The 21885-nt window shown below is 31.1% G+C and overlaps 3 protein-coding genes across 3 annotated transcripts; 1 reads left to right on the top strand and 2 right to left on the bottom strand.

The window, feature by feature from the left end:
* The first annotated feature begins 5713 nt into the window (after positions 1-5713).
* LOC108454825 (stem-specific protein TSJT1-like) lies at positions 5714-8124 on the top strand. Its single transcript, XM_017753410.2, has 4 exons — positions 5714-6129; positions 6705-6945; positions 7052-7172; positions 7685-8124. The coding sequence occupies exons 1-4, from the start codon at positions 5918-5920 to the stop codon at positions 7903-7905; spliced, it is 795 nt and encodes a 264-aa protein (XP_017608899.1). The 5' UTR covers positions 5714-5917; the 3' UTR covers positions 7906-8124.
* Positions 8125-10975: 2851 nt separating this feature from the next.
* LOC108454402 (uncharacterized) lies at positions 10976-12845 on the bottom strand. Its single transcript, XM_017752852.2, has 5 exons — positions 12649-12845; positions 12329-12543; positions 12037-12204; positions 11739-11974; positions 10976-11393 (listed from the first exon to the last, which is right to left on the bottom strand). The coding sequence occupies exons 1-5, from the start codon at positions 12716-12718 to the stop codon at positions 11147-11149; spliced, it is 936 nt and encodes a 311-aa protein (XP_017608341.1). The 5' UTR covers positions 12719-12845; the 3' UTR covers positions 10976-11146.
* Positions 12846-14287: 1442 nt separating this feature from the next.
* LOC108455097 (probable polyol transporter 4) lies at positions 14288-17161 on the bottom strand. The gene is made up of 2 exons (XM_017753708.2): positions 16721-17161; positions 14288-15654 (listed from the first exon to the last, which is right to left on the bottom strand). The coding sequence occupies exons 1-2, from the start codon at positions 16971-16973 to the stop codon at positions 14288-14290; spliced, it is 1620 nt and encodes a 539-aa protein (XP_017609197.1). The 5' UTR covers positions 16974-17161.
* Positions 17162-21885: the final 4724 nt, after the last annotated feature.

Raw genomic sequence — 21885 nt, 5'->3', positions numbered from 1 at the left:
CTTTAACTAATAAACTGTACCAATTGGCCCAACCAAAAATTCTAGAAATAAATCCATGGATAGATATATGAGTCTAAATTCAGGGAAAATTTATGGAATCAGTTTCCGAGTTTTGAAACTCGAGATATGACTTTTATGACGACAGTGACGCAGTTTTCCAGCCTGTCTGGAAATGCCAAATTTTTTGGTACCTTGAGAAGATTTGGCCCATTAACCCCTCGTGTCCGACACCGGCGACGGTCACGGGTTCGGGGTGTTACACTCTTCATCATTCTTGTAAGGACGAAATTAATCTTTATTCACATCTAACGATCGTACAACCATGGAGTACTTAATGGGTGTGTTTTATCCATGTAAAATTTCTTTAATATCTTTTCCATATAAGTTGATTAATGAACATGAATTTTATCTTTTAAATGCTTGATTTGTAATCCAAGATAAAACTTTATTTTTCTAAGACCTTTCATCTCAAATTCTTTCTTTAAACAATTCATTGTATTTTGAAGCTCTTCAGGAGTTCCAATAATATTTAGATCATTAACATAAACAACAATTATTACAAAATATGATCCAAACGTTTTTATAACATTCTTTTAACAAGTATTTATTAAGACGATTGTACCACATACATCTAGATTGTTTTATTCCATATAATTTTTTTTTTAATTTGATCGAGCAATTTTCTCAAGAACCTTTATATCTTTTTGAGATTTTAAATCCTTCGAGAATTTTCATATAAATTTCACTATCAAGTGTATTATATAAATAGGATGTAACAACATCCATTAGATGCATGTCAAGTTTTTCACGTACTGCAAGACTAATGAGATATCTAAACGTGATTGCATCCACGACATAAGAATGTGTCTCTTCATAATCAATGCTAGGCCTTTGCGAAAATCATTGTGCTACAAAGCGAGCTTTATACTTACGACTTCATCAATTTCATTTTGTTTTTACACAAATACTCATTTATATCCTACCGGTTTTACACATTTAGGTGTTTGGACTACGGTCCAAAAACTTCATGTTTAGAAAGTGAATTCAAATCTGCTTGAATTGCATCTTTCCATTTTGGCCAATATTTTCTATTTTTTACATTCCTTAGTAGATTTATGCTCAGGATCCTCATTTTTTTTTGTTATTTCAATAGCAACATTATAAGCAAAATTGTTGTCGACAACTACATTTTATTTTTGTTCCATCTTTTTCTCGTATTGACATAACTTATCGAGATCTCTTTATTTTTATTATTTCCATTTTCACTTTTAAGTACCTGAATCTCTTCTTGAGTTTTATAATTAGTTATGTCATGGGTCTCTTCAGGAACCCCCGCCTCCACTATATGACCATCTTGAATGTTTGTTCCCCTTTTCTTTTTACAAGGATTTTTAGCTTTAGAACTGACCGGTCTTTCACGTTTCATGCATCGATTACTTTCTTTTGCATTAACAGTTTGCCCTATTATGACATCAATTCGTATTGGAGCATTTTCAGCTGGTATGTGAGATTTAATGAATCTGGTAGTTGATTTGTAAAATGAATTATCTGTTGAACTTCTGGTTCACATTGTTTTGTACGAGGATCTTAGACATTGATAATTCATTTCAAGTACTTTATTAATCCAGTTTTTTATTTTCTCCCCTAATGTTGGGAAAATTGAAAACTCTTGTCATAACTAAATATCGAATTAATAGCTCAAAAATATTATAAGGAGACTCATATAAATATAGATTCCTAATCTTTTATGATGACCTATCTTTGTGCGTAGTGGTGGAGCAATTGGAACATATACCGCACATCCAAAAATTGTAAGATGGGAAATATTTGGCTCTTGACTAAAAATCAATTGTAATGAGGAATGTTTATAATTTATTGGCTTAATGCGTACAACATGTAAATCAATACAATCTGATGCTGAAATAGAAATTTTTTTCTCATAAGTAATGATTTAGCTATTAGTTGGAGGCATTTGATAAACAATTCAGCTAAATCATTTTGTGTGTGAACATGAGCTACAAGATGTTCAACTTTTATCCCAATTGACATGCAATAATCATTGAAAACTTGGGATGTAAACTCACCAACATTAGCAAGACGAATTGTTTTAGTTGCATAATTTGAAATTAATCATTTAAACGAGCAATCTTGCAAATGGCAGGTTGCAAGTTGATAACGCATATGATTATTTTGTAGATGCATCTACGAAAATCATATAATATCAAAACCATTCATTTCAGAAATGCAAGATATTAAATCTCAACTTTAGCTAGTGAGTTTCTGATAACCATTTTTTATTGAGAACAAGCAACAAATGAGAATTATTTAAATTAAATAATCTTCTAGTTCTTTAATAGATGTCTGTATGAATTCTCAATTAATTTTCGCATCATATACGATCTAAGATGATCTAACTGGTCATGCCAAGTAGTAAACACATTTGTATTAGTAAACTTCTGATTTACTTTAACATGTATTTCAATTGTACTAAATTGTAACAAATTGATAATTTTATTATATTCCTTTTAATTTGTATTCACATATGAGTACTATTATGACATTTACTACTAGAAATGTCTAAATCAATGTAAAGTCTATAATGCCACCAAGTCAACAAATATAATTTCCAAATAATTATATGCAGTATTCGCTTCAGGGAAATGCCAAAATCTTCAAATGCCCAAAAATCTATTAATAGCAAACTTTAAGAGTGGATCTTATTTTTCAGATGTACAACAATTACATAACTAATGACTTTTCATACATAAGTTTTCTCTCTTACAAGTTCTCAGCAATAATATTTTACCACGTAATTTTAATTGATAAATTATTTTGAATACTGTAGAGTTATACTAACAGTTTTTAAAAAAAACTTGCAACTTTAGGTTCATCCAACCATAATAAGCTTTAGATAGAATTATCACATTTTATTGTTCATAAGTATATCTTTCACAGTCAAATAGTTGTTTTCAACCCTTTAATATGGATGATGACAAAAGAATATCACAAAGATTATAAAATAAATATAAATTAATAACCCAATCCCCCTTTTTTATTCATATGAAATATAATATTTTCCTCATTTACAATCTCAATATGAGATCCATTACAAATAACTTTTAAAAGTAATGCATTAACCATCACAAATTTTGTGCTTTTTGGATAGTGATATATTAGCTCTTCTCGAGCTTTTAACTAATTTTGTACTATCAAATATTGGAATAATATTTGTTTGTTTCAATACCAAATAAGATAAATATTTTCTATCTGTAATAATAGAATTCATTACTACATTTTCATATCATTCCTCAAAGAACATTAACATAAATAAAATATTTTGGCATACGCTACATATGTGGCTAGTAATCTTTCATATCATATTGATAACATAAGTTCTCTTTACCCTTTGAAAATTTAGCTTGAGAACTCTTATTGTTCTCTTATTTATTACTATATTCTCACTTTTAGTGGTCCATGGGTATATCTTTTATTTTCTTTATATTTACATTCATTTCGGGGAATGTAATTGATTTACTAGGATGAACTTATAAACGTCCCAATAAATTCTTTGTTTCATAATCACCATCGCAAACATGCGTGGATTTTAAATTAGAATCTATCTATTCATGTTGTCATAATTAGTCTCCAATTATAATAACATGATATAATAAATAAAATATAGTAAAATATACGTAAAGATCTTTAATATCATCGTCATCACCTTGACAAATCTATTCTTTACCTATGCTTGTACAATTATAAACCAAAGATCGGGAATAAGAACCACAATCTATTTTGAGATTGAATCTTTCAACATCTTGAAGATGAAGTTGTAAGGGAGAAAGTTTAAGGTGAAAATGAATTTGATTCGTGGGGCGACTTCGAAAGATTTTGAAAAAAAAAATAGAAAATCATCGCGCTGATAACGTGTTATAAAATAATGAGAGATGAAGAGAATAAAGAAAAAAGAAAAAAATATGAAAGCAATAAAGAATATACTTTATTGATTAAATAGACGATTTACAATGCTTTATCAAAATCTCTATTTTATAGACATAAGAAATTTAAAAGAAGTAGAGATTTAATTCTAATAGCTATTAGAATTTAAAGTACATTAAAATTTTATCTTGACCATGATAGACATTCACTTAATAAAATATTCATAACCAAAATAATATTATTAAAAGGAAAATATGATTTTCAAAAGGTTTAATCTTTATATGATATAAAATAGCTTAATTATAAAAGAAAAAAATGATTTCAAACAAATTTTATCTTTAAAGTTATATATTTATGAATAAAATGAAATTAAAATGGTAATGGAAATAAAGATAAAAATAAAAATAAAGAAAATGGTTGATGTTATTATAAAGTGAAGACGTCGAATATTGGATGATCTTATCATTTCCGACAGTTTTGAAAGTCAGCGGCAGAAACGATGTGCTGACTCAGTTCACCCTCACTTCCTCACCGTTTATTAATTTAGCCTCTAAATTATATTATATTATTTATATATTTAACTTTTATTCTCACTTTCACATTTGAGCAAAAATATAATTATTTTCCCACATTGAAATATGAAATATGATATCCATATTTATTTAAATTAGATTAAATCTATCAATTGAATTAATTTAATTAAAAATTAATTGGGATATTAATTTAAAGAGACACTAAATTAGTTAATTTGGGAATCGAGTTAAAAATTAATTAAATTAATTTTTAATATTTATTTAATTAAACAAGACGAATCGATCATGTTGTTGAATTAGTAGCATGATTATTCGATTTTTATTCAAAAGAATAGCATAATGTACATATAGATTATTATGCACATGTCATGTTTAAAATTTTAATATTTTAGTTAGTATTTCTATTAGAAAAATAGTCATCAGATTTTTTAAGAGTAAAATTTAATTAAATAATAATAAAATTGATAAAAGATGTAAAAAATAATTTAATAATTAAATAAGAGTTGGAATCGTGAGTTTTAAGGATTAATTTATTAACTAACCTTGATTCATCACCGACTATCGTTTCTTAATCTGAAAACTACATTAAAACACAGAGTTTCAATCAAATAAGAAAATGCATAATTAAATATTCACAAGTCAAACTTCTAAGTCATTGTTTATATTATCTTTAATACTCGTGCCATTTAATTATAATTATGGCCATAATATTTTTCTTTCAATTCTATATAAATTTTATTGGTATAATAACAAATTTAGTTCTCATAATTTATACATTTTATAAATTTGTCACGATATATTTTTGTTAATTTGTTGAGGCTGAATCTGTAAACGTTGAAGTTAATTTTTTTAGAATTAAGACTAAATTAACAAAATATGTAAATATCAAGAGCTAAATTTGTTATTATACTAATCGAAATTATATGCAATTGACGAAAGATATTAACACCATGATTAATTATCCTTAATTGCTCACTTTCAAAATTTACAGGGACCAAATTACAATGCTCGATTTTTTGATAGGTACTAATTTTCTCAAATTTGAAAGTGAGAGGGATTGGACAGGTTTTTTTACCCAAAAGAGCTAAAACGGATTAAAATTAGATCACTAAAGTTTCAAGAAGGGCTAAAAGTGAAATTAGACCATTTAATAGAAACCCACTCAATCTCTTTCCTACTTCCAACATTAAAGAAGAAAATTGGGTACATATATCGAAGATCTTGTCGAGAAAAAACGTGTAACCAAATCATACATCTATTGACATTGGATAAGGTTTCCACGTCATCATCTCTCTCCCTCAACATTTTATATATAGTCACCTTATTCGGCGTTCTTCAATTTGATTATTCTTTCAGACCTTCAAAGCTATATACCTGCATTTTTATATTTGGTTTTTTTTCTTTTGAAATCTCGTTTTAGAAGATCAAATTTCTTCAAAGGAAATATGTTGGCGATATTTAGCAAAGGGTTAGTGAATCCACCCCAAGAGCTGCATAGTCCAGCTTCACTCACTTCATCAATGAAGCCTAAGCTTCCCTTTGAAATCCTTAATGGTTTTGTCTGTTCAAATCCCACCAACGCTTTTTCAATGCGGTTCGGATCTTCAGCTTCTTTGGCTTATGTTCCACCCCACAATCCTTCCTCCACTTATAAAAGGTAATCATACTCTCAGTTAAATTATGGTTTTCATCCCTCTACTATGTTTATATTTTTAATAGGGCCAAGTTAGAAAAAAATTTTAAATTTAAATCGAGTTATACTATTTTAATCAAATTAAATTTATTTTATTAAAGGGATAAACATGAAGTTTCTCATTTAAGGGACTACGGCCTTGTTAACCCCTAGGTTCGCCCCTAATTTGGGGCTCAACCTTTGCATGTACAAAGTTAGAAATTTTGTATTAAAGGAAGTTTTTAAAAGGGTCAAAACTAAATTTTCATGTTAGAAAGTGTTTCCATTAAATTGAGTTTAAATTTTATGGAGGGATCTAATATGAAAGTAACCCATTTGAGTAAGGGATCAAATTATTAGGGGATCTATGATTCATTAATGACATTACAAAAATAAAGGTATTAAAATTATCGTAAACTAAAGTATAAAATTTAAATCTTATATTTGAGTATAACAGAGGGACTAAACTATAATTTAACCTAAATACTTCAACAATACATTAAAAAAAAAAGAAGGAAGCCCTTTTTCTTTTGTTTAATGTTTTATGATTGAAATTGCAGGTTGTTTTGTGGAGTGGATGAAATGCATTGCATATTCATGGGTAATTTGAACAATCTATGTAGCCTCTTAAGGCAATATGGTCTATCAAGAGGCACCAATGAAGCAATGTTCATCATTGAGGCATATAGGACCCTTAGGGACCGTGGTCCATACCCACCACATCAAGTTCTCAACCACATTGAAGGTAGCTATGGGTTCGTCATCTACGATGCCAAAGCTCGAACAGTGTTTGCTGCAGTGGTAAAGATTTAACTCGAAATTAAAATTCGAAGTTGAGTCAATTGGTTCATTCGTATTCGCTTTTTGTATCTCGGGTTTAATTTTATGTTTATTTAATGTGATGTAGAGTGCAGATGGAGGGGTTGAACTCTTTTGGGGAGTTGCAGCTGATGGATCTGTGGTTGTTTCAGATGATTTAAAGGTTATAAAAGAAAGCTGTGCCAAATCGTTTGCACCATTTCCTGCTGGTATGTGTTCTTTTGTTAAAGTATGCTTTGTAGTCCCTGTACTTAGATAAAATTTAACATTTGGTTCTTATATTTAAAAAGTTAAAAAGGAATCAAGTCCTCCTACTTTTTTCTATTTAAAAATCTCAACCCAGTCCTTAAAATTGTATGTATTTTCTATCTAAATTTGTTAACTTGAAATTTTGATTAGGCTGGTATTTGTTTGATCGGAAATAAATATGTTAAGTTCATAAATTTTGACAGAAACTACCGACTACAATAATGATTAAATTAGGATTTTTATGAAAAATAAAATGATTGAATTTTAATTTTAAAATATAAAGATTAAATCTCAAATTTTATTACTCTTTTAAGTCAAATTGTAAATTTAGTCCTTATACTATGTTAAAATTTGATGTTTAATCACTCTACAGCATAATTTAATCTCTTCACTTCTATAATATTATTAATAGATCAATTGCAACTATTAAAGTAATTGAGATTTAAAGCTTGATTTTTTTTTAAAAATGTAGGATGTATGTTCTATAGTGAGCAAGGATTGATGAGTTTTGAGCATCCAAAGAGCCAAATGAAGGCAATGCCTAGAATCGATAGTGAAGGGGTGATGTGTGGAGCTAACTTCATGGCCGATGTTCAGTCGAGAATAAGCGGAAGTAGTGGTGGTGGCAGCGGCCGCGGCATGCCACGAGTCGGCAGTGAAGCTAATTGGGCGCTGCGAGGCTCGAAAGCTTGATTGATAAGATATATACTAAAAAGATTGGGATACGATATGCACCCCCACAGAATTTATTCCTTACGATTTTTAATGATTGTTGTGTTTTCCTTTGGCTTTATTACTCTTGTTTATAAATTTTATCACTTTAAAAATTAGAAAGGGATGTTCGATAAATAAAAAGGTTAAATGACTTTTTTCACCCTCGAACTATATAAAAATTTCATTTTAGCCCTTAAATTTTTTTTCCATGCCTTTTTTGACCCTCAAATTATCATGTGTGGTCAAATTACCTAATTGGATGGAAAAAAATGAACTTTTCTGATAACTTACTAGCATGGCATCTTAGTGCTCACGTGGCATTTGTGATAAAAATTAATAGTCTATAAAAAATTAAATTAAGTTTTTTGGTGGAAAAAAACAATACTAAGTGATTACTTTGAAATAATTAAATCCGTGTAAAAGCATTATTCTCAAACTGTAAAACTCTTTGTAGTAAACTTGGTGGATCTATAAATAACAATAAATTCGGTGTACCATTATTTATGTACTTAGCCATTTGATTAGCAATCGCATTTTGATTCTTTGGAATATGACGACGTCTTATCTTCCAAGTTCGTCTGAAAATGCAATTAATTAAACGTAACTCTACCAAACTACTATTGGTAACTCTACCAGCTAGCAAAGTCTCAACTAGAAGTGCATTATCGTATTCTAGTTCTAATTGCCTGAATCCTTTCTCCCATGCTATGCGAAATCCTTCAAGCATGGTACGTGCTTCAGCGCGAAAAATTGTTTTCTTAACAACCGCCAGTGAAAACCCACACAACCATCTCGTATCAACATCTCTAAACACGCCTCCCACCAAAGTACAATTGCTAAAGTAAGACACAACTCCATCCGTTTTGAGTTTAACCCACCCTTTCTTTAGTGGTGACCACCATATAGCCAACACCATAGGATTCAGTTGAGGCCAGATTGAATCCAACATTTTCATGCTAGTGCTATGGGTGGTCATTCAGGGGTACATGCAATGAAAAGCAGGCTGATTAGTCTTTTATATTGGAAGGGTTTAACCAATGATGTTAAGAGATGGTGAGAGAATGTTTCACATGTTAAGAAGTGTAAATCAGAAAAGGTTGCTTCCACAGGACTATTGCAGCCTCTGCCCAGACCAGAGAGGGCTTGGTCATCCATTTTTATGGACTTCATAGAAGGACTCTCTTGTTCAAGAGGTAAGAGTGTTATTTTTGTGGTGGTTGATCGCCTTACTAAGTATGGTTATTTTTTATTTTTTTTCCCTGGCACACCCTTTTATTGTTGTTGTTGTAGCTCAAGAATTCATGGACAATATCTATAAATTACATGGTATGCCAGATTCACTGAAGTCTTGAATAGATGCCTTGAAGGATATTTGAGATGTATGTCTGGGGAGAGGCCACAAGACTGGCAGAGTTGGCTTCTATTGGCTGAGTGGTGGTACAACTCCATCTTCCACTTGGACATCCAAATCACCCCTTATGAGGCATTGTACGACCAAGCTCCCTCTCATCACATGCCATATTTGGCTGGGGCATCCCTGGTAGCTGTGGATAGAAGTCTGCAACAACGTGAGGCCGTGAGGAAACTGTTACAATTTCACTTGAAAGAGCTCAGGACAGAATGAAATAGCAAGCAGATAAGCACAAGACAGAGAGACAGTTTGATGTAGGGGATCTTGTCTACTTGAAGCTTCAGCCATATCGACAGTATTCAGTGAGAAAAGTGTTGAACTGGAAACTAGCCCCTAAGTTCTTTTGGTCATTTTAGGGTGGATGGCAAAGTTGGGAAGGTGGCTTACAAACTTTAGCTACACCAAGGTTCTCGTGTGCACCCCACCTTCCATGTTTCTCAATTCAAAAAACATGTGGGAGTAGCACCTGTCCAAGCTAATTTACCAATAGTCAATGTTCATGGAACTTGGGGTAAGGAACCTATTAGGATTCTGGATAGGAGGATGGTGAAGCAGGGTAAGGCTGCTGTCACCGAAGTGTTAGTGGAATGGGCGAATTATTTTCCAGAGTATACCACTTAGGAATCATTTCAGCAGCTCAAGGATGTCTTCCCTCATATTGATCCTTGAGGTGAAGAATCCTTTCGAGTAGGAGGTACTTGTTATGGGTCGAAATGGAACAAGGGGAAGCGGTGCGTTTTGAAGCTAAGTTAAATGAAATGGTGCGCAACATGGTTTTAGTTAAACGGAGCATTTTATATTCGGGTGTAAGGAGGGTGAGTCAGTCATGAAAAAGAAATCAGTTGTTGCACAAACTTCTCCTACAGTTTCTGCGATTGTTCTTCTTTTCTGTTTTCAACCGTACCATCCTACATATTTGAATTTTATAATTTCAAGGATTCATCCTATCTTCTCTACAAATCTGATCTGCACATGAAGAAAAACAATAAAATTAAATATATTTTTAAAATTAAGCAAAAGTTTAAACTCTAAAAGAGAAAATAATATTTTTTTCATATTTTTAAAATTGTATACATAAATGCCACACCATAAGTTAACTTCAAGTATAAGTATTTTGACCAAATACAATAGTTTGAAGGTTAAAAAAAGATGAAAAAAGAATTTAAAGGCTAAATTGTTTTTTTTTTCATAGTTTAAGAGTGAAAAAAACTCATTATGCCTAAATAAAATGCAAATAAGCAAAAGTTTGAGCTACAATTGAAAACTAACACTGAAATATTTATCAAATTTGAAAAAATAAAACAAATAATATAAACATGTAGAATTGTAGGTGGTAAAAATGCCATAGTTACCTCTATATTAGAAGTAGAATCGCAACTTTTTCCCAGATAAATTAATCATTATACGAGTAAATTTCATCCATTTTTATTATTGAGTGGTGATGTATTAAAATCCTCATGTTTAATTTAGTCCCTCCACTTTTGCTTGAATTAGTACTTGCATGTCAACATTATTGCATCAGTCATTTTTGCTCTTAACAATAAAAATACTCTTTGATCTTGCATGCAATAAACAGAGGACATAATCCAATTACTTCAGCGTATAAATAAAAATAAACAACAAACGAGGAGAATCAAATTCATCTAAAAATTAATGATATACTGCATTTAGGGTCTCCACTATCAGTGGGTCTCTGATTTATTCCAGTCAATAAAACCATACACATAGCCTGTTGTCCCCTAATTACATTACAGTAACTGTGTTTCATATCCATACAAACACCATTCAAATCTCAGACACGGCACACTATCACATATGACTCCGGAGGAAGTCCAGAATTAGCTCGTTCACGAGCTCGGGTGATTGCTCTTGAACAAAGTGGGTTCCTTCAGGCAAATATATTATATCCAAATTAGGTACAAGTTCTTTTGCCTTCCCAAACTTTATGTATTCTTCCATCCCAGGAAATTTCAAGACATAATCTTTGCAACCCATTATCAGTAACGCCGGAACTTTAACTATTGGATCTGTTATCCCAAAGTCTTCATCGAATGACCTACAAAAAGCATTAACCGGAACTAAGACACAACTAGTTTACAGAAACTTGCAATCGTAGTGTGGTTAATACTTATAAGCATTGCATTCTACACAATTCTATATGCTGATGGTATGGACGATCTGCTGCTGCTATGACCTACAAAAAGCATAAATCGAAACTAAAACTTGACTAGTTTGAAACTTGCAATCGTAGTGTGGTTAATACTTAAAAGCATTGCATTCTAAATGATTCTATATAGGCTGATGGTATGGTCGAGCTGCTGCTATTTCATATCCATAATGACAAAAGGACCATGTAATGCTCGAAATATATCACTGGTTTTTGTTAGGAACAACGCCATACCTATATGGAACTTGTAATGCAGTCTTGAATCCGGATTTCTCGTATAAAGCTCCGTATGTTGCGAGATCTTCCTCAGTGAACCAAGGTGGAAGAGGAACAGAAGCATCCACCATATCCATGATCTCCTGTTTTTCATCTGCGATTGGTATTTCACTTCTTGAGAACAGTATGTAGATGTTCCTCACAACGGTTTTAGCATCGAATCGTCCAAAATCAGCCTCCGCTCGTCCAGGTTCCTGCAGGAAATCCAAACCAAATAAAAACAGTACATTTCAACAATAAGTAATCCAAAACATACATTCCATCTTGAAATGTAGAAGCCTTCCGGGAGAGACTCTCGATACTTCCGAGGTTCCAAAGGAACATGTGGGACACCCAATGTTACAACACACGACACTCGATGGGGATGAAGCAGAGTTAACAGATAAGCAGGCCTGACCCCAAAATCCTTTGCAACAACGAAAACCTACGCACATAAACATAAAACAAAGCAACGAAAGGTAAAGAACCAATGATGCACATTTTCACTCAAGCAAACAACAGCAACATGGTGTGCATACACAAGTTTATAAACCCTAACTCATTCGAACCTTATTAATTCCCAGGTGATCTAACATAGCAACAAGGTCGGCAACGAGGTCGGCAAAGGTTGTCTTTTCGGGTTCGGGTGGTATGTCGGAGAGTCCGTAACCTCTGTAATCGGGTGCAAGAGTACGGAACCCAGCATTCGCTAAAGCTACCATTTGGTGTCGCCATGTATACCATATCTCAGGGAATCCATGTAAGAAGAGTACCACGTTAGAACCTGAAGATGAAATTAAAAAACCCAAAATTATTCGATTAAAAAAAGTCGATGAATATGGCAAAAGAAGTGGAGAAAAATCAAATCGAAGTGGAACCCATTTTTTACCTTCACCGAGCTCTGCAACGTGAAATTTTAGACCTCTTACAGTGATGAAGTTGTGCTGGATTTGATCCATTGTTATGTGTTAAGCTTCGTTTTTTTGGTTATGTTTTTCTTTGTTAGTTCAGGAGTGAAGCTTCGTTGAAAAAATAGGAAACCGGATAGGTTTGGACCCGGATTACGATTCAGGCCCATGAGTAAGGTTTTAATAACGGTAAACTACAACATTAATCACAAGACTACGATTAAATTTTCATTTTGATAACTTAACTTAGAAGTGATGGCTAATATTTTTAAAAATTATTTATCTTTTGATTATTAAAGGTGTCTTTTTAATTGGTATAATAATAATATTAGTACTTAATTTTTATATTTTTATTAATTTGACCTTAATCATAAATAAAACTATAAAAAATTAAAATTCTTTTAAAAATTTATAAAATTATAAAAATTAAATATTAAATAAAAGTAGATAAAAATTAAAAATGGATAAATTGAGAGAAAATTGAAATTCTCTATAAAAAATATCCAATATTCATTATTTAAAAACATAGAAAAATAAATAGTAAGCAAAAATCATAATATAATTTATTTTTACAATTTGGGTTTTGAAAATTAATTTAAATAAATTTAAAATTTTGAATTGATTTTGAAAAGGAAAATTTTGTGGTATATTTTGTATTTGTTTTACTAAAATAACGCATCAAAGTTAATTTCACAAGTCTCTATACTATAAGTTCTTGTTCTTCAAGGGTTTGAAACTCAACTTGACGATATTACTACTTTAGTTTGAAAAACACTAGGAAGTATGTAATGATTTTTTTTGTTTCGTTTTTTATTTGTTATTGAATTTTATTGAATGATAATTTTATTTATTTCCATACATATTAGTTTTTCAAAACAACATATTCAAGATTTTATATTTCTAGAATTTTTATGTATAATTTATTATTTTTAAATAAATTTTGAGTTTTTTTAAATAAATTTTATATAAAATAAGGGTCAAACTGATAGGAAATATAAAATTCAAGGACTAAAATTGTTATTGTACCATATAAAAAAGTGTCATGTGACAAAGAAACAATTTTCAAAACATTAGTGAAATAAGTGATCAAAATAAAATTTATCCATAATTAAATGATTAATAGTGTAATTTACCCATATTTTATATGAATAATATAAAAATTAAACCCGTGGAAAGATCGGACAAAGATTTCGTAAAGTCGGCTTTGAAGCCAATAGAAAGGATAATACCAAATAGTTACTTTGAGTTAGACTATTTACAAATTGAAGTTCCATGATTTCTTTTTGGTGAATTATAAAAAGAGGGCAAAGCTCTAATAACAACGTGATTAGTGCGACTAAAACCCAAACTACACTTGGGACGATAAACACAAATAGAGTTAATAAAAATTAAATTTTATTGCTATAAAAATAATAAAAAATGAAAAGGGGAAATTTTATACAAGTCTAGCCTTTTCTGACCACAATGCCACGTGGGAAATTTAGATCAAGGTATGAAAATGATGCAGGAACAAAAATACAGGTATTAAATTGGAAAAATTGAAAATTGTGTAGGAATTCTTTTTGCGATTATCCCAATCTATAAGAACTAATAACAAATTTAATGGCTTAATAAAAAATTTCATTGTCTCTGCACCAAACATTCTGCATCTCCCATCTCAATCTCCCCACCAACTTGCAATTCACTTCCCTTTTGAAACAACATTTCGATTTGTTCCAATGATTTCCCTTTCGTTTCAGGCACGCACGTGTGAACGAACACGACGGATAGAGCCGAAATCACCGAGAACACGAAGAACGTCCCTCCCACCGTGATGGCACGAGACAACGTTAGGAACGACATGCAAATGACACCACTACTAACCCTACTACCCACCGCTCCAAGACCGGATGCTTGAGCTCGAAGCCGTAGAGGGAATATCTCGGACGAAACCACCCAACATATCGGTCCAATCCCGACCGAGAAGAAAGCTACATTCCAGCAAACGAAGAGGATTGCGAGACCGATCCCGAACCGTTGGTCCCCGAGAAATGTCAAAGTGAAGCTCAAACAAAATAAGCTGATTGTCATCCCTATTGTGCTTATATAAAGCAAAGGTTTTCTACCTAATTTGTCAATGAGAAATATTGCAACTAAAATGAACATTGTTTTAGTGAACCCAACAGCAACTGTTGCTGCAAGAAGTTCAGTGTTCCCTTCTATGCCAGCATCTTTAAAGATTGTCGGACTATAATACACGGTCGCATCGATACCCGAGATCTGTTGGAAGCATTGGATTCCACAACCGGTGATCAACATCCGTTTAATGGCGGGACTCGGGTTTAATATCTCGAGCCATACGGCTTTCTCTTTGTACTTTTCCGCATTCGCAATCCTAGCGGTTATTTGTATTTCGGCTAACCTTTGGTCTACTTCTTTTGTATCATCATACGTCTTCAAGAGCACGGTCCTTGCTTCCTCGATTCGGTTTTGCATCACGAGCCATCGAGGGGATTCAGGGATTATGAACAAGGCGAATCCAAGGAAAACCGAGGGAGCGATCCCCACACCGAGCATGATTCGCCAATTTGAATGTACCGGAAGCCCCGAAAATACGTAATTCGAGATGTATCCGAGGAGAATCCCTAGGTTGATAAAGATCTCAGGGAAGGAAGTAAGGGAACCTCGAGCGATGGAAGGGGATATCTCGGCAATGTATACCGGGGCGATCATGATGCCGAAACCGATCCCGATTCCAGCTAAGAGTCTACCTATCATGAGTATTTGATAAGATGGTGCCAAGGCCATAATAGCTGTACCTGACTGAAAAACAATGCAGGCTAAGGCCATGGTCCATTTCCTACCAATGGTGTCTGATGTTTTGCCACCAGCTAAACTACCCAAAAGTGAAACAATGCTTAAAATTCCGACAAGGATTTCTTGTTGGGTCTCTGTTATCTTTAAATCTTGTTGGATGAATATAATTGCTCCACTCATAACACCCACATCTGTCAACAAGGTTACAACATCAACACATCTCAAATTAAAATCATATATATTAGTAAATATGTTTTTTGTTCAAAGAAAATAGGAAAAGGGTTGCATATATGTAGGACATTTGAATTCGGGTGTAGTGTTGGATATGAGTATGTGATTGGTTTTGTAAAGATTTTTAGAGGATTATATTGATATTTTCAGATATCGATATCAATGTATACTTGAGATATGAGTGTTAGAGTTGGAAGAGTGTGAAACTATATTGATCAGATTCTACAAAAGGCCCTTCTATTTTGAATTTTTTCAGATTTAGTTTATAAATCTAGTCAGAAAATTAGTTTATGAAATCATAGATGAATCATAAATTTTTGAGGGTTAGAGTGTAAATTTACCATTATGTTAACATATAATTTCTTAAAGTCTGAAGAGGCTACAAGGGAAATTTACCACTTTCGGGGGCCAAGCAGCTACCCTTTTGATCTACTCCTACGCTTTTCTAAAGTTATATTTTCAGTTCATAGGCTAAATGTTTTTAAATGTATACAATTTGATATTTTCTACACAATCAGACAAAATTACACGTAAGTAGAAAAGGAAAAAATTATAATATTTGTCTAATTTGACAGAATTAAAAGAAAAAAGTTGATTTTAAGATCGAAAATACACATTTTAAAATATAAAATAAAAAATAATTAAATTATAGCAGTGAGGTTAGATTAAAAATAATGACCTTTTATAGAATTTGACAAAAAGTGAAAAGAAAACAAGAACCATCATCCATTTATGAACAAATCTCCAAATTCTGTATTGATATCTGGAATGGTTAGCGTAAAAATAACTATGGCGATGGGGTTAGATATTGAAGCGTGAAACAAAAAGTAAGTTAATTGAACCGTACTCAATTGTCTATCTAAATCTATCCTTAATCAAATATTTAAAAAATAACTGGATTTTTCTAATTAAACAGATAAAACCAAGACAACAATTTTAAATCAAATTTAAAAAATAAATCTTGCAAAAAGAAATTGAAAATAAGAGAGAGAGAGAGCGAGAGAAAGAAATGGTGAAGACACAAACCGTAGCCAAGAAGCACAGAATTGAGAGAGGCAAAAATGGCACAAGCCACAACATATTTCCTCGTATCGTCCCTTATATTTTTAACATTTACAATATCATCCTCGTCTTTTGCCAATTTTTGTTGCACCTTATTATTATTATTATCTGTACGCATAATTTCCTCTTCTGCTGCATATGTTTCAATTCTCTCGTACATGTTGCTGTCGCTCCCATTTTCCTGCACTCCTGTTAAATTAAGAAATTTTCGAAACATTTTATAATCTTATAATATGTATAGTTTATCTCCCAATTTTACTATATTTTCAACAAATGAATATTTTATTAGTATTTCTTTTTATAAATTATTCTGCTTTTTCTTCCTCTCTGAAACTGTAATTTTTATTTTTATTTTGAAGGAAAAAGAAAAAGAATAGAGAGGAAGACGTAAGAGAAAAAATATCTTTGCCTTTTTTTTTGTTGTTTTTGAAATAAATAAAAGATGTAGATTTTTTGGTACTTATTTATTTTATTTAGGTTAAAATAATCTATAGGTCCCTGTTCAGTTTATAAATTTAGAATTTAATCCCTATACTTTTATTTCTAGGAATTTAGTCATTCTACTTTTCAGATTTTGTTAAATTTAGGTTCATTACAACATTATTTTTTAGTTACATTGCTACCAAGTGAGTTTTTTTTTCAAAATGTCACATAGATGTTTACAGTTGGATCTAATTTTTGAAATCTAAAAACTAAAGAGACTAAATTCCTAAAAATAAAAGTATAAGAACTAAATTATAAATTTATAAAGCATACAGGATCCATAGCATAGTTTAGCCTTTTTATGTATTTATGGATATTGTCATTTTTTTAGGTTCCGACAGGACCAAGCAAGGATACGAGATTTTCTATAAAACTAATTAAAAAAATTAATTAATTATATACATAATCTATTTTTTTATAAAATATGTAAATAACTTAAAATCTAAAATAAAAGTTAGTGCAGTCAAAGTGTTTGGTACTACCAACATGCCACGTGAGCAATTGGAATAAAAAAATCAATTTTTTGATGGAGCCATGTAAAATGGCGCCACTTGTATAAATATTAAAAAATACTATAAATATTGAAAAAAAGGGGTTTAAAACAAATTTTTCTTTTTCTGGTAGAGCCAAACAATTTGGCGCTATCAGATTCTTTGCCAAACAATTTGGCGCTATCAGATTCTTTGTCCTTTTTTATTTTTTATTTGTTTATTATTTATTTTTTAAAGTGTTTATTATTTGTTTTATAATATTTTAAATGTTTTATAATATTTTTATTCAAACATTTTTTAAAAATTTGTTTTTAAATTATTTATTATTTTTATAATATTTTAAATGTTTTATAATATTTTTTATTCAAACGTTTTTAAAAATATATATTTAAAATTTTAAAAATAATATTTTATTTAGTAAATATTATAAAACATTTAAAATATTATAAAATAAATAATAATTAATTAAAAACAAATTTTCAAAAAAAGAGTTTAAATTAATTAAGAACTAAATAATAAAAATTATATTATCATTGTCTCTAAATTTTACAAATCATTATTTAACACAAATTTATTTGTACAATTGAGACTGATCCATTCATTAATCGAAATTATATCTATTTTTTGTAAGTATGATTGAAGCCTTAGTTAATGTTGCTCTTGTCAATTGTTTAGTTATGGCAAATCGAGAAAATACATATACAATTCGATTTAATACAATTTTGAATTTAATTGAAAGTATTATAAGGGTATAATAAAATATTTAAAAATTAATAATTTTTTAAAAATAGAGATACTTGTAAATTTTTAAGATTATTTATGAAATAAAAAATACATTACCAACATAACAAATATATATATATAAATTTCAATTAGTCAAACATTTTCATGAATATTAAAAGGATTGAATAATTAATTAAATGATTTAAAATTTTCAATTAATAGAATTGATAAATTTTGTTTTGTATATTAAATTTATGTCTCAAATTCAAACTAAACTATTGAATACGAATGGATTAAAAATTCAAATAACACTAAGTAATTAAATCAAAAATAAATAAATAAAAAGATTTTGGTTGAAAATTTAATTAATTAATTTTATGAAATGGAGATGGATGTTTGAGGTTGAGTGATAAACTTAGATTGCTTGGGTTGACCAAATTAAAATTTCTCCCATATCTACGTAGTATGTTATTCCGCCCACCGGATTAAAGGGTAATTGAAATAATTAGAAGAAGATGTGTAAGTTGAATGATTTAATTTTAAGATAAACAACTTGAGAAAATTACTATCAAAGAAATCATTTAGTTGAATGATTGCGTCTTTAACATATATTAAACTACTTTACATACCCATGAGTTCATTCTATGTATCTATTAAAATCATTTTGTAAATAATTCGTAAATAATTTACCATATTATAACTTTATTTACAATAAGTATTAGCAGTAAGTATTTTTAATCAATTATTTAATAATAAGTCAATTTTTCAGAATGCTAAATAATTTTATATTTTAAGTTTTGCACATATTAATTTAAATAAATGAAATTAAAATAATATTTTTTACTAAAAACTCATAATTTATTAAAATAATTTATATACAACTAAGGCAATTTTTAATGATTCACGGATTCGCTTTATGTATCAATTACATTTTATAGCATTTCAACAATACTAATATTTAGAAAATAATAATAAACTAATATAAATATTTAATTTTTAAAATTATAATTTTGTATTACAATAAATATATAAATTAAAAATTATTCTTTAAAGTAAAGGTAAATTAATATAAATCCAAATAAATTAATTTAATTCAATGACATTAATAGTGTATTGGATATTTAATATTTAAGACTCCATTTAAAAAATATATATATTCAATTTTATCACATCATGGATATGGAAAGGGTTTTAAAGGGATCCCCTTGGACGTTTAATAATCATCTTTTAATTTTGCATAAGTTGCAAAGGGGAGAGGATCCATTAAAAGTCCCTTTAACCCTAACTCCCTTCTGGGTACAAGTTCATGATATTCCCATGGGTTATTATTCTGAAAATTTGGCTACATAATTGGGAAATTTTATAGGAAGTCTTCTGGAGTACGATGGCTCGAGTTTCGGGAAAGAGAATAGAAATTTTATGTGGATACGAGTTCAAATTGATATTCGTCGCCCTCTAAAAAGGAAAAAAACAAATCATGTTTAGTGGCAAATGCTCTTATGTCAGATTCAAGTATGAAAGATTGACCCCTTTTTTGCTTCTATTGTGGCTGTCTATGTCATAGTGATTCCTTTTGTACAACCAAGATGGAGCTAGGGGCAGAAATTGCTAACATGGGCTGGGATCTGACTTTACGTGCACAGACAAAAAGAGCCCAAACAATGAGTAGTGTTTGGTTAAAGGAGGAAGGAGGAGTTGTGAGCGGTCTTAATGCAGATCCCAGAGGAAACAGTAGATGGGGAGATGTTAGAAGTTTTGGCTGTGATACAAATATTGACCCTATCTTAAGATTCAATTTAGAAGGAAAAAAGGTTCACCCAAGCCTACAGAATGACGAAACATTGGGTGGTCAAATTCAAACGGCAATGGATCATGATCTGGAGAATGAGGTGATTATAGGAGAGGAGGGGAAAAAGAGGCCTAGAGGGTACATTGAAGAAAGCAGTACCATGAGGGAAGAAATCGGAGAATGTCTGAAGTTACTCATTTATTATCGGCAGCTGTCAAGAGGCAAGCCGACTGACCGCAATGAAAATCTTAAGTTGTAACGTCCGTGGTCTGGGGAATCCACGAGACTTCGACATAGGCTGAAGTTACATTATCCCCAAGTGGTCTTCTTTATGGAGATAAAAATTAATAAGTATCAAATGAAAAAAGTTCGGCGGAGTTGCGGGTTTCATTTTGGTATTGATGTTGATTCGGTTGGTTCTAGAGGGGGACTAAGTTTAGCATGGCGAGGGGATGCTAATATAATGCTCCAAAGTTTTTCTAATCGACATATTGATGTGATTATTGAGGATGTAGGTGATCAGAAGAAGTGGAGATTTACAGGTTTCTATGGTTCTACTTACACACATGATAGGGATGATTCATGGAATTTGTTGAGACGATTAAGTAATAACGAAGAGTATCCATGGCTGGTTTATAGGGACTTTAATGAGATCTTATATGGCTTTGAGAAGAAAGGAGGTCTACCTAGAGATGAGAGAAGAATGGAAGCTTTTTGAAAGAAGTTAACAGATTGTAGCTTGGTGGATGTGGGTTATTCAGGTAGTTGGTTTACTTGGGAAATAGGGAACCTCCCAGAAACGAACATTCGAGAGAGGTTGGATAGGGGTATAGCTACGGAAGAATGGATTTCTTTATTCCCAAATTTTCAAATTAAACATCTCCCCCATTCATTCTCGGACCATTGTCCACTTCTTATTAGTACAGAGCACAGAGTTGGAAGGTTGATTCAAAAAAACTTTAAGTTTGAGGCCAGGTGGGTTTTGGAGGAAACATTTTTTAAAGAAGTTAGATGTATTGGGAAAATACAGGAAGTGATCTTTTCAGCAAGCTAGATGATATCAAAAGAGGTTTAACGAGTTGGGCAAACCAAATTTGACGGTGCAAAAAAATGAAAACAGAGGTCCTAACATCAAAGCTGGCAACGTTACTAGAATCTGATAGAAGTGATGAAAATTTGGCAGAGCTTAGTGATACAAAGATTAATTTGAATTTTGAGATTGAAAAGGATGACTGCTACTGAGAGTAGAAGGCCCGAATAAATTGGTTGAAACTTGGAGACAAAAATACAGCTTTTTTTCATAAGCAGACGACCCAAAGAAAAAAGTGTAATTTTATTCACAAGATGCAGTTTGAAGACGACATAGAGACAGAGGAGGTTAAAGAGATGGAAGAAATTGCTAGATCGTATTTTCTGAAATTATTTTCAGCAGGAAGACAAGATACCTTCTTTAAAATCTTGTTCGGAATTGACAGATGCATTTTTGAGGAAGATAATGAGAAATTAAAGACAAGATACACCAATGAGGAAATAAGAGAAGCTCTATCAGGATTAGGTCTTACAAAAGCACCTGGAGATGATGGTTTTCTAGCCTTATTCTATCAAAAATGTTGGCCGATCATTGGGGAGGATGTATCTACTTT

Source organism: Gossypium arboreum, chromosome 9, assembly GCF_025698485.1.
Source record: "Gossypium arboreum isolate Shixiya-1 chromosome 9, ASM2569848v2, whole genome shotgun sequence".
NCBI classification, from domain to species: domain Eukaryota; kingdom Viridiplantae; phylum Streptophyta; class Magnoliopsida; order Malvales; family Malvaceae; genus Gossypium; species Gossypium arboreum.
The sequence above is the reverse complement of the archived record's forward strand: the minus strand, read 5'-3'. Positions and strand labels throughout refer to the sequence as shown.

Excerpts from the sequence above, each read along its gene's own strand:
- LOC108455097 (XM_017753708.2), bottom strand. The coding sequence starts at position 16,973 with ATGTTTCGAAAATTTCTTAATTTAACAGGAGTGCAGGAAAATGGGAGC. Across the intron at positions 15,655-16,720 it reads TTCTGTGCTTCTTGGCTACG|ATGTGGGTGTTATGAGTGGA; the intron begins GTTTGTGTCTTC and ends CCTTGTTGACAG.
- LOC108454402 (XM_017752852.2), bottom strand. The coding sequence starts at position 12,718 with ATGGATCAAATCCAGCACAACTTCATCACTGTAAGAGGTCTAAAATTT. Across the intron at positions 12,205-12,328 it reads ATCACCTGGGAATTAATAAG|GTTTTCGTTGTTGCAAAGGA; the intron begins GTTCGAATGAGT and ends TTATGTGCGTAG. Across the intron at positions 11,975-12,036 it reads TCTACATTTCAAGATGGAAT|GAACCTGGACGAGCGGAGGC; the intron begins GTATGTTTTGGA and ends GATTTCCTGCAG.
- LOC108454825 (XM_017753410.2), top strand. The coding sequence starts at position 5,918 with ATGTTGGCGATATTTAGCAAAGGGTTAGTGAATCCACCCCAAGAGCTG. Across the intron at positions 6,946-7,051 it reads GAACAGTGTTTGCTGCAGTG|AGTGCAGATGGAGGGGTTGA; the intron begins GTAAAGATTTAA and ends AATGTGATGTAG. Across the intron at positions 7,173-7,684 it reads GTTTGCACCATTTCCTGCTG|GATGTATGTTCTATAGTGAG; the intron begins GTATGTGTTCTT and ends TTAAAAATGTAG.